The sequence below is a fragment of the Aedes albopictus genome, chromosome 1, assembly GCF_035046485.1.
Source record: "Aedes albopictus strain Foshan chromosome 1, AalbF5, whole genome shotgun sequence".
In the NCBI taxonomy this organism is placed as follows: Eukaryota; Metazoa; Arthropoda; class Insecta; order Diptera; family Culicidae; genus Aedes; species Aedes albopictus.
In genome coordinates, this window is record NC_085136.1 from 37492208 (window position 1) to 37505378 (window position 13171).

At 40.3% G+C, this 13171-nt stretch overlaps 1 protein-coding gene across 6 annotated transcripts in view; it reads right to left on the minus strand.

Annotated features, from left to right (window-relative positions):
• Positions 1-1021: 1021 nt before the first annotated feature.
• LOC109428574 (uncharacterized) overlaps positions 1022-13171 on the minus strand; it is a 64468-nt gene continuing 52318 nt past the window's right edge. For 5 of the 6 annotated variants that reach the window (XM_062844383.1, XM_062844380.1, XM_062844381.1 and 2 more), the window contains one exon: positions 1022-4127. In XM_062844383.1, coding sequence (XP_062700367.1) covers positions 3331-4127 — 797 coding nt within the window. In that variant the 3' untranslated portion in view covers positions 1022-3330. The remainder of the gene's footprint in view (positions 4128-13171) is intronic. The other variant, XM_029856794.2, reaches the window with a different exon arrangement.

The window sequence follows — 13171 nt, forward strand, 5'->3', positions numbered from 1 at the left end:
ATCATCTCGAAACTTTCACAGATTGCTTTGCACATGAATATATAACTGTAAAAAATATTACAATCACTACAAAGTTGTTCAGTTATGTGTTACGTAACACAAAAATCCATGATGGGACTGTTATGCGGGTACTTTTGATATGGGACGCTCATAACTTGGTATTTTTTTCAAACATTGACATAAAAATTCGTATTTTTTATTGTTGTTTTTGGAAGTACATCAAAAATGATGACTATTCATAACGTTAACTCAAAAGTGATGAAAAGTCAAATGGGACTGTTATGCGAGTGGGGGCAGTATACGCTCGGCATTGAAGTAATGTTACTTAAAGTGTCTCGAGTATACCAAAGTGGAGAATCCTTATCGTTTTGACAGGTCTCCTGCTCGATTGGAACTATGGGGATGACACTAGATCGACTGTTCCAATTTTGACGTTTCTCCTCTTTGTTTTATCCAGGCTCGTTAATGTTACTTTGTAGCCAACAAGATATCCAGGTAGGTTATTTCCAAGCTAATAAAATAAGGCACGCCGACTGGATGCAGGGAGAGTGACAGCCGAAGATAGCATTCAGTAGAAAAAATAGAAATACACTAGAACGCCAATGGCGCTGTACTCAGTTTTCCTATTTAATTATTTTAATAACTTTAGTTGTTATAATTGATTATGTTTAAGTGCCCATCTTGTAGAGGACCTTTTGTTTTGGTAAACAAAATTTATTTGACACTTATAGTACCGCTACTGACGCTGTAAGGGCGAGGCAAACTAGATGTTAGTCACACGAAAAGTCGCGACATTGGATTTCTGTGGCTGGTTATTCTAATGTAGAAAATCATGGCGGGCCAGCACTTCCATGGCACACCGCGCTCAACCGCTTAATCTCAACTTCCAAAGTGACTGGAATCTATTGGTTTAGCACCGATTCCAGTGGAGAAGAATGCTTCACTCGGTACAAATGTAATTCAGCAACGATCAAAGGCTGTTTCTTTCCGTTCTACCCAAGTGGATCACTCATTCCGACTAATCACGAATAGTGGTTTATTCATTTCATTTACGTCACAATAGTCGTTACGGGTACACAAGTATGTATTTTATATGTAATGTAGAGTATAATAAAATCATATCACACGTAGTAGTAGCATTAATAAATATTGTTTTTTTTTTCATTCATTCATTTTTAAGTTGTTCCGTTCGCAATCACAAATTTCGTTTTCATAACGGGGAACAATTTAATTTCTGATTGTTTCTCCATTTTGTAAGCCTTAAGCGTCATGGTTTGTTGGCATATTATCTGTCAGCTTGAACAGATGATGTGTCAATACATTTGATTCGTGCTTCAAACAATAAATGGAGAGATCTCAGAAAATAAAGTCCACCATACAAGTCCATGTGATCCAATCAGGAGGTGAATTTAATAACAAGAAGACAAAAATTAATGAAATAAAAAAATCATAAAATTATATTCTTCCAAACAGAAAGAGTGTTTGAAAAACATACCAAGCAACAATTCGATTGGTTTAATTGGTTTTGGAGAAGTTTCAAGAACTGCCATAAAACCTAAATGATTTTACTTTGTGGGGTTTTTTCGTCACCGTTGAATTTTATGTTTCGAGATTTGTTGATTTTTTTCGGTGAAAAAAATCAACAAATCTCGAAACACTAAATGATTTTATTTTGGTTTTATAAACGTTCTAAAAACCTCGTCGAATTTATTTATCTGAAGATTCGATTCACATCGATTAGCTAGTGCATGTCTACACAGAACAAAAAGTGAACGTAATTCTTAGAAGAACAACTCTTGCTTTTAATTTGCCTCCTTGTGGACCACACTTCTTCAATAATTTTGACTTTCCAGGGACGACATAACCCCTTATCGAGTGCGGTTACTTACGAACGAAACGAAATCACCCATCAAAGAAGACTTCTATAAAACATCGTAAAAGGTTTCACAAGGTTCATCCATTTTCATGGTGGTGGTTGCAGTAATTTCGCTGCGCCTACTTTAGAGCATTCAAAGCGTTGACTTAAGAGGGTGGGGTTTATGTACTATACGAATGATACCAAAGCCATCCATGAGCTTTTCCTGTTTTGTAGTGAATTCGTTAAAATCTAACACACTGCGGACTAGTTTGTTTTGCATCATACAGTTGACTTGCTATAATGCTGCACATATTTTTCGTATTTTTCTGTGGTCTACGCTTCAATCGGATCTCTAAATGGCCTGGATGGTTTGGGTGGTGGATTCGGTAAACTAACTAAAAATGCTCCAATTTCGTAACTTCGTTCGCTATGCGGGGTCTCTACGATAAAATTATGAATGCTAAAGATGTTTTTCTTATCTTTTTTGTTCTTGTTCCTGTTGGCTCGTTTGGTATAACGAACGAATGATAGAGTTTGCGAGATGATAGAGGGGAAGCTAATGGGAAAAGTATTTTTAATAGGAATAATAATGAGCATGTACAATTATTTACACAATACAGGGTGTGTGATCAACCATTGGGGCAATGATTGGATTTGCATGAATTGTTTTCAGAATATCAAAACGGGAGACATTACATCAAGGAGACGTATTCTAAACAATGTATGTTAGAGTTTTCACATACCTTTACCGAATTTACACTGGAGACGAATCAAATTATAAATTCATTGTTCAAATAGTGAAGCCATTGCTAAATGGAAACGCAATTCACCTCATGGGCAGTCACAGAAGGACAGTCTTTTGGCCTCAATGACGAAATAGCATGGGGCAGTTCCACGAAAGCCAGGTGGTCCCATAGGTTTATTTATAGGTATAGGAAGGTAGATAGCTGGGTCAACAATGGGAAAGTAACCTTCCACCCAGCGTAGGTCTCGCAGGTTCATGGTAGATAGAGACCCCATTCCAAGTAATATTTATTAATCGAATACACTAGAAGAGGTTCTTAAAACCATCATAAAACAAAAATAAAAGACATTAGGTTTCATGGTGGTTTTCAAAACTTCTACAAGTCTAATTGGTCTTCAAAATATTACTTGGTATGTCGGCAAGTCCGTCTGTGTGAAACTCCCAAGTCTATTCAAGACATTTACTTATGTTGGGGAGTGCAAGCTATGCATTAAAAAGGACAGTTTAGTTTGAGAATCATTGTTTTAACAAGTATATAATACATGTTATCACATGTATTCAAGATCAGAAATGCCAAACTTATATAACAAGTATTTTTCAAGATAGAAACACATGAAAGTATCCCAACAGAATAAGCCACTGCCCCATAAAAAAAGAAAGTTCGATCACAAACAAAAAATAATAATTTCTCGCAAAAAGTACCTTACATGGTCGGCAACCCACCTCATTACACATTGTTCAGCTCGTCCGGGTTCAGCATCTCAAAGTCGCTATCCTCGTCTTCATCCGTAGAATCTCCTCCGTCGTTTCCAAAAGTCCTCCGGTCGCCACTCGCCGAGGAAACCGTCATCCTATTGGGATGCCTACTGCTGAGACTCGGAGCCGGATGCGATTGGCTCATTGCCGCCGAAGCACCACTGGCTATGGCAGATGTCAAATAGCTAAGCACTCCGCTCGATAGCAAATTGCCCGCCAAGTTGGCCAGTTGATCCTGCGGCTGTTGCGGTCGTTGCTCCAGCAGCTGATACTGCGGTTGCTGCGGATGATGATGGAGCCGTTTCCGACTACCCGCCTTGTCGGGTACGTCGTCGAAGCTCAACCCCCGCGAAATGCTGTCGTCCGAGTCGGAGGAAGTATTGGCATTGAAATGGCCACTCTTAAATCTAATCTCATCGGAGGCGGCGGCGGCGGCGCCAGCGCCGGAGGAAGCACTTGGCTGATCACCGCCACTGCCGAGCAACAACTCGTCGCTGCTGGACGCGTTGGATAGCTCCTCTTCTTCGGCTTCGTCCAATTCCTTAATACTGCTCTGCGGAATCAGCAGATCCGAATAGGTATCGTCGTCATCGTCCTCTTCGTCACCGGTGCCCTTGCGTTCGCTGATGGTACTATCGGTCTTGTAGACGGCACTGATGTCCGCTTCCTCACCGACCTGCTTGAGGAGCGACGCGTTGGCTTCGTTGATCTCCGGCAGGAACTCTTCAACTTCTTGGTCTAGGAAGTTCGCCGAAAGTGGAGATGGAGCTGGAAAGGAAGGAAAACAGATCGTTATCAGCACCTTCGATAGTTGCATCAACACTATCAACAGTATTACATGGAATATAACTATGTATAATATACATCCCAAGAATTTCTGAAACCAGGAATCCTGGATCTTAACAAGTTTGAGATTTATCGAATACTGAGGTACAACTTTTATTGTAATCTCTGGAGGAACTCCTGAAGGAATCCCTGGAAAAGTTCTGGAGAAATTTCATTACGAATTCCTGAAGAAATTCCAGGAAGAATGCCTTATTAGAGAGTTCCTGTAAAAATTCCAGGAGGACCTCTTGGAGAAGTGCCCGTGGGAATTCCTGGATGAATTCCTGAAGGAATGCCTGGGGGATTCGTGTCAAAATGCCTAGAGGAATGCCTAGTGGAATTCCTGGAGAAATTCCTAGAGGAATCCCTTGAGAAGAAATTTGAGGAATTCCTGGAGGAATCCCTAGAGGGTTTCTTGTGGGAATTCCTAGAGGAACTTCTAATACCAGGAGAGATTCCTGGAGGATTTCTTCGAGAATTTTCTGGAATAATTCTACGTGGAGTCCCTGGAGAAATTATTATATGAAATCCTGGAAGAATGCCTGGAGGAATTCCTCGTGAAATGCTTGAAAGAATTCCTGGAAGAATGCCCAGAAGAATTCATGTAGGAATCTCCAGAGGAATTCCTGGAGAAATCTATCGAGGAATTCTTGGAGGAATCTCTAGGAAAATTCCCAGAGGAATGCCTCTAAGAATTCCCGGAGGAATCCCTGGAGGATCTCCAGAGGAATTCCTGGAAAAATATCTCGAGGAATTCTTGGAGGAATCTCTAGGAAAATTCCCAGAGGAATGCCTCTAAGAATTCCCGGAGGAATCCTGGAGGAATTTCTAAAAGAGTTTGTGGAGCAATACTTGGAGAAATTCTTGGAGAAGTCCCTGGAGGAATTCTTGGGTGAAATCCTGAAGGAATGTGTGGTAAAATGCCTGGAAACAATTCTGGAGCAATGCCTAGAAGAATAACTGGGGGAATCTCTAGAGGAATTTCTGGAGGAATACCTGTAAGAAATGCCGGAGGACGAATGCCTAGAAGAATTCCAGAAGAAATCTCTAGAGGAATTTCTGGAGGAATATCTGTAAAAAACCCGGAGGACTCCCAGCAGCAATTCCTGGAGTAATGCCTGCAGGAAGTCCTGAAGGAATTTCTGGAAAAATCGCTGAAAGAATTCCTGGACGAATCCCTGGAGGAGTTCCTGAAGGAATCCCTGGAGGAGTTTCTGGAGAAATCTCTAGAGGAATTCCTGGAAGAGTTTGCAGAGGAATTCCTAGAGGAATCACAGGAACAATTCCCTAAGAAATACGAAAAGAAATTCCTGAAGGAATTCCAGGAGGACTTCCTGAAGAAATCCCACGAGGAGGTCCTGATGAAATCGCCGAAGGAATTGAGAAAATCTTGAAAACATCCTGAAGTAATACCAAGAAGAGTTTGTGGGTATGAACTCCTGGAGGAATCCCTATAGCAGTTCCTGAATAGAATCCCTCAAGAAATTCATGAAGGAATCCCAGGAAGAAACCCTAAACCATTCCTGGAGTAATTCCTAGAGGAGTTGCAGGAGGAATCCAAATAAGAGTTTTTGGAGGAATCTTTGAAGTAATTTTTAAAATAATCCCTGGAGCAGTTCCTGAAAGAATCCCTGAAGGAATTCCCGAGTGAATCCTTGGAGGAACTCGTGGAGAAATTCCTGAAGACACCCCTGGAGAAATCCCGAAAGCTCCCATGAGGATTTTTTTTTTAAATTCCAGGAGAGAATTCTAAACAAAGTCCTGGAAGAAATTTCCGTGGGAATCCCTGGAAAAATCTGAAGGAATCCATGTCTGCAATAATTTCTGGACGAGTTATTGAAGAAATTCCTGAATTAATTTTTGAACAATCTCTGCTACAATTTTCCGATACAAAATTCCTGCAGAAATACTTCGAATGTTAGAATGATAGAACTATTGGAGCAATCTCTGACGGAATTCCTGGAGAAATATATACCTGCAGAAATATTTAAAAGGATCTTGAGCTTGAGCTTGATTGACCGCTCGCCGTTGCTACTCCAGTATCGCCAGATCAGCTACACTCACACAAGGAACCAATGATATAGCTGTTTGGAACCAACAGGCATTTTCAGTGTGTGAGCGTTAGTGATCTTCTTATTTTAGATGAGAATGGCGTCTGCTGCGGCAGGTTGCAGGTCAATGTGGGGAAGGGGAGGGAAATGATGACTGCAATCGCTTATTGCCAACAGGCCGATGAGTCCTCTGCGCCTCCACAAGACAAGATCATGCGGATGTCGGAGTGTTGATGGGAAATGTTTATTCACAGATTCCGGATTATTCAAATATTCCGTAGTTCGCAAATCGCTCGCTCATGGCGCTCGCATCGTTTTTGCTCCTGTTTGACGTTTGCTCACTACCGCCATCTACAAAGTAGAATTGCGTACCACAGCATAATTAGCATTGGGCGATTATGTTTGCGTTTCGATGATTTTTATCGCATTTTCTTCCAAGTGACACGTCTGTTTGTCTGCGGTTTATTTTTGACATATGGTTCACGCATTGGTACATGGATGCCAGACGTAAAGTGATAGATTATGTGAAGATTACTGTGAGGCGGCACAGTTCGTTTTGTTACATAACTTGTAGGCGGCATATGATTAGAAGTAAGAGAAACGACTTTTTTCAATCCGTTTTCTGGTTCTAGCGATGGCTACGAACATACAAATATAGCAGGAAAGGGACGAGCCAGGGATCGAACCCAGGACGTTCTGCACATGAATCAGAAGCGGTAGCCTCTAGACCACTAAGCCAGTCTTTGCAGAAATATCTAAAAGGATCTCTGGTGAAATTCCTTTGGGAACCCCTGGAAAAAAATCCTGAAGGAATGACGATAAAAGAACTGGAACAACCACTGGAGGAACCTCTAAAGTTATCCAAGGAGAAATTCCCTGACTGGTGAAATCCCTACAGGAATTATTGAAAGAATCTCCAGCGGAATCCATGATAGACTCACCGAAGGAAGCTATAGGAAAATTCCTGGAGGAATTCTTCGATGCATCCTCGCAGAAGTATCTGTAAGAAATACGGTTGGAATCGTGGGATGAATTCCGACAGACAGGCATCTAGCTACACCTATGTGAATAGCCGTAGAAGTTTCTGAAGTAATATCTACAGTTATTCCCAGAGGAAATCCTGCTGCAGAAATACTTTCGAAGCTCGTAGATGGATTACAACTTTCATTTTCATTTTCATTTTGCAGCGTTTGGTGGGGCAATAAGAGCGCAAGTCAATCCAAAGCCGAAGATCAAGGAGGGGTAATGGCCGTAATAGTCCGTGCGGACCACATGAACACCATCGGATGGGTAATGGTATGGGTTAGGGAAAGGGGTTGGATTAGACTTGGCACAATAATGCAAATAATACTACGAAATTTTAAAAATTTTGTTGATCATCATTGTTGATTATTATTGTATCCAAATAAAAAATAATGGTAATTATCAAAGACAAAAAGTATGTGATATACTTCTTGATTTAAAATGCAATTAATTGATAGAATAATAAATAAGATCAACTATTCTGAATTAAAAAAGAGAAAATTATATTTTAAATTATATTTCAATACTAAAATTTGAGTTATAGACCATAGAATAATTATAGGAATTTTCATTGAAGTTCAATTAAGTATGCTGTAATCCTAATCATGTCGTTATCAAAAAGAAGCGTCTAACAAAATTTCTTTTATCTTTCTGTCATGCTTTAATATTACCTAGAGATCAACAAAAATTTGTATATTCGGTCAGATGAGTAATACTCATTGAGTATGATGTTTTTTTATGAGTTTTCAGTTCAGCTAGTAAGAAATGATAAATGTTTGTCCAAAGTATCAGATAGAACTCATTGACATCAATAATGTATTTTAAGAAATGAGTATTGATCACACGTTGGCTTTGTAAAGATATCTACTTTGTCGTTATAAATTAAGTTGTCCATCTTGCTAAATAAGTGATCAGTTTTCGTCATGTCAAGCTGCGTTGGTATCAAAAACTTTTTCCTAACATTGAATCTGTGGAATTTTGGAGTAGGTATTGCAACCTCAAGGATTAGGAAAGGTGGGAGATTAACTTTGTATTGAGCTGTGAAAGAATGTGTTGTTAATTATATGGTCAACGTAATTTACCTTTGAAAAAATGGTACCAATAATGCAGTAAGAATTTTGGACATACAGTGTCAGACAAAGCAAAACTATCGGCAATCCATTTTCATACAAAACGGTAACGATGCTTGATTTTCAGTGAGCAGATTAGGTTAGTTTCTTGTGTTTCTTGTTCTTGTGTCTTCAGTACTAAGAAGTTTAGTTAATAATTATAACAAAGTGGAGGAAAATTTTGTATCGACTTCCTTCCTGCAAATAGAAATAAAATATATCAAAAACAACTAAAAAGGACGCCAGAGCTTCTTTGTCTGATCATGGAAAGTATCGATTCTTGGTGGCACCACGAGTGTGCATCTTTCTCTGTAGAGTAAAGATGCATTTAAGCCCCGAGACCTGACAGCAATCAAGCTGATCACAAGGTTGTGCCTTTGCCCAGGGAAAGCTCGTAGATGGATTACAACTGAAGGGAAATTTATATTGCAGGACCTACACCTAACGGTCAAACGATGCCTATTCGCCACGATTGCATCCTGTACAAAAACAAAAACATACGTATGTACCTACTGCGTGCAATTCATATTCAGCAGTGCGGAAAATAACGCGTTCGTATGACGTTATCTACGGTAGAAGGCCTTGAGTTGCGCATGTGATAAGGATTGATATTTGCAATACTTCCTGCGTTGTTCTATTTCAGCACAATTAGACGTATCACTAGGAACAAATTGCGATAAAAATCATCGTCACGAAAACATAATCGCCCAATGCTAACCAAGCTTTGTTACGCAAACCACTCAGTAGGTGGCGGTAGTGAGCAAACGTCAAACAGGAGCAAAAACGATGCGAGCGTGACCGAGCGATTTGCGAACTACAAAATATTTGAACTAACCGTTGAAAAGGGTAACGATGAGAAGGGAGTAGAGTGAGACGTCTGTTTGTCTGTGATTTCAGTCTTTCTTTTTTCTTATTCTTGTTTTGGCATAATTACACAACTGCGATAGAGTTCTGCTTCTCTATGAATGCTTCTGAAGCTTTTAACTTAAAACTTTCTTGCCAATTGAACATTTTGCAATTAGTAATTAGTAACATTGATGAATAACACAATATTTCTCAGCTTTATGTTCCAGATGAACGTGTTCTGTTCATCAGACATCGTTCGCTTATACAATACAAATACAAATCTTGTGATCTAACTCATGCAAGCTGTCAAATTTCATGCAAACGTTCAGGCTTAATTTACCAAAAATCTTCTAACATTTAGTTTGTAGTAAAATAGGTTACTATTTAAGGTATGCAACTCAACCACCTACTTTTTTTCGAACCACCCCAGTCCCCAGTACATGACTGTGTAGATAACAAGCTATATGACTGTGATGACTCTCAAGTTATTAAGAGCAACACACAAAGAATGCACAAGCGGTGCAGTATGTGCACCAGCACGTGAGTTCGGTAACTGACGTTGCTATAACTATATTACTATGACTATAACTGCTTGTTGTGGCAAAAGTGTGTTTATAAATGAAGCGTACCTTCCACTTTCATATACAAAACAAACCATGCGACGGATAAATTAACACGGGAATCATTCGAAACTACGTCAAATGATGAACGAAGAAATACGCTGTTCCCAAGAATCTGCTGTTCGTTGCACTCAAACTACGTATCAACGAAATTATTGATGACGACACTGTCATTTGTTGTTTATCGTGTTGTAACCTTGAAGGCGCGTACTGTCCTATTGCGATTCTAATTGATAACGACAACAAATACACATGTTACGGAATTAAGCCTTTTCTTTTACCTATCTGCCCGGGAAGTAAACATCAATATTATGTTTCCAGATCAAAACCGAATTAGCGACATTTTTTCTTTGACTTCCGCTGCTTTTGCCTTGCGTTAAACACAATGTCGGAAGTGGGGCGCTGTATTGTACACCTGGTGCTCTATACAGCGCCCCACTTCCGACATTGTGTTTAACGCAAGGCAAAAGCAGCGAAAGTCAAAGAAAAAATGTCGCTAATTCGGTTTTGAACTGGAAACATAATAACAATAATAGAGTTAATAAACTATAGAGGACGAATGTCGCTGGCGTCGCTGCCGAAACATCTCTTGCTGGCGGAGATAGGCCGGGCTATAAGTGTCAAAGCGAAAAAGTATGCAGTTTGACAGATAGATACCCGACATGTTTCCGAACGAGAACAAAGGGAACAGCAGCGACATTCGTCCTCTATAGTTTATTAACTCTATTATAACAATTCGATAATGAAGCGTAATTTTCCAATTATCGCCTAGAGAATCACACCACCTTTTAGCTTTTTTGTTTCAACAGCTGATTCATTATCATTTACCTACCTATCTACCAACACAATCGGGTAGTCGTGCTTTAAGCTCCATGAGGTTCTACCAGCTTGTTGAAGCAAAAAACTTCTTCAAGCATGACCTTATTCATCTAGGTATTCGCGCGCTCACCTGTTCGAGTTTGAAATGTGTTTCCGATAGGGTGCTCACATGTAAATTTTCCAAATCATCCGATAGAACTGCAAAACTACCACGTTGACTATGATAGGTCGATAGTTTGGTCAGGGCGTTATTTAGACGCAAGGACGACAGTGGGTGAACGAGCTTAGCCGTTTAGAAGAGAGTAGGGAGGCGAACCAAGGAGCACTAGATGACGAGTTCGGTGATGAGGGTTGGTTGGGAGACGATCCAAGTGACCAGTCAAAACAACAACAAAATCGCACCGAACACTGGCTTGCTGAGTGGTGAATCACTCACTCACTATACAAGCTACTGTTGGCGGTGGCAGTGAAAATGTGTTTTGGTGACGGACGGTAGTTCGACTAGGTATGTACACAAAGGAGGGTGGCAAACACGACGAAACAAAGCTTCTTCAACCACCACCGCACCGCGCCCGTAGTGGCCCGTGCAGTAGTGGCGACGTCGATGAACGGAAGTGAATGGACGGACGGACGACACGCGGCATTAGTTTGTTATATTTATACTTACAGTTCGGAAACTTAACAAGAGCAGTTATATACTGTCCTTGAACTTTCGGTTGGGAGTTTGAGACTTGATTTGATATAGTTCGAGTCGAGCCACCGTTTGTGTACGAACAAAGACAATCAATGAAGGAATTTCTCATGAACGCAAACATTATTGATATTGACTGATTAGTAATTCAGGGTGTCAACGCATTTTTGGGAATACCCTCTCTTTGGCGTAAGGTCAGCTTAGTGTTCTTCGAGCACTTCCACAGTTATTAACTGAGAGCTTCCTCTGCCTATGATCATATTCTACATGTCTATATCTGGGAGGACACAACTCCGGACAAACTTGTCCAGAGGATGTGTAGGGATGAGTTTGGCTGGAATGCCTTTTCAACGGCTATAACCCACATCGTCTTGAAGCTACAGAGGAGGTAGCGCGTGGACTCGGAGAACGACTAGTTCAGAGGCAGTACAAGAGGTGGTCCATGGGTTCGGGGTCGTGGCGTCGGTCTTCTAAATTGGGTCCAAGCCCACGGTCGGAAAGGGGTCCCAGGTAAAGGCCGGAGCAGGTGGAGACCCTACTGTCAGCAACCTTCTGGTGCAGTTGATAGCAAATATACTATATTAACAATATAGGTCACTTCGTGTTTTCACATACAACGACATGGAGACGCCGTTTACGAATGATTACAGCACCACCTGTTGTCAGAAAAAGTCAATAATTGAATTTTGATCAATTTTAGTTTACCGTGCAAGGTGACATTTCTCGAAAAAAAAGATGTTAGGGGTGTCGAAGTTTTTTGTTCCCAAATAATCGATTAATAAATAATCGATTTACAATATAGGTACACAAACAAAATAATATTTCATTAGATGACATCTACGAATATAAATAGTCTACTTATCTGTAAAATACTCAATATCTGTAGAATTTGAATGCTCCCTCATTGTAATGTTACCGAAATCGTTTAACTTCGAAATTTTAAATTTTCACCCTCAAAATTTGTTGAACTTGGCCTCGTAGTGGACACGGTTATACAGTCCGGATTCGCTGGTTAGGTCACGACTGCGCCCCGATTAGCGATTAGCTCCGATCAGACAGATCTCATCAGTCATCATCATTCATCGTTATTATAATTCTAGTACAAGGGGGCTGTTACTACTTTACTCCAACAAAATTAGCTTATATTTTGCCCTGGTGGTTGCTATTTTCCTTTGACAATGGCTTTTAATGTCATCTTTCTTAATGTCCACGCTGACATACATACATCGGATTGGATAGCTTACAAAAAATCCGGAAGATCACCAACCAACTCTCGCGTTTAGTATCATACAGGTGTATCTACAATGATCGATTTCTCTTCATCGATTTTCCCTTCGGATTATTCCGGGAAATACGACCAATATTCGGATGATCTCTGGGCGTGTTTCAGTAAAGGACTACTAGAACTAGCATCTAAAACAACAAAAACAGCCGAAAATGATTTGCTGGTCAATTTATTAACCAAAGAAAAAGTCGGTGAAAAGAAATCGATCATTGTAGATACGCCCGTATGATACAAAGCGCGAGAAGGGCACGTCAAATTTCTTGTGGCAGAGTGCAAGACATTGCATCCATTCCGTGCTTACAAAAAATAAGCTCCGGGACCGGACCTGAGAATGAAAATATTTAAATTCGATTAATTTCGTTGTTCTTCCGAAGTGAACTGTGAGTTTATTCGAATACTGATAGTTTTATTCCGGACTAATCCGTTTCCTTGCGCCTGCGGCTCAGTTAGCAGCGGTTAGCGACGGTTAGGAACGGATAAATGCGGATTTTCCAATTAGAAAAAGGATATGTCATTCCCCTTGATCTCTCCTAGAGTTTTTTT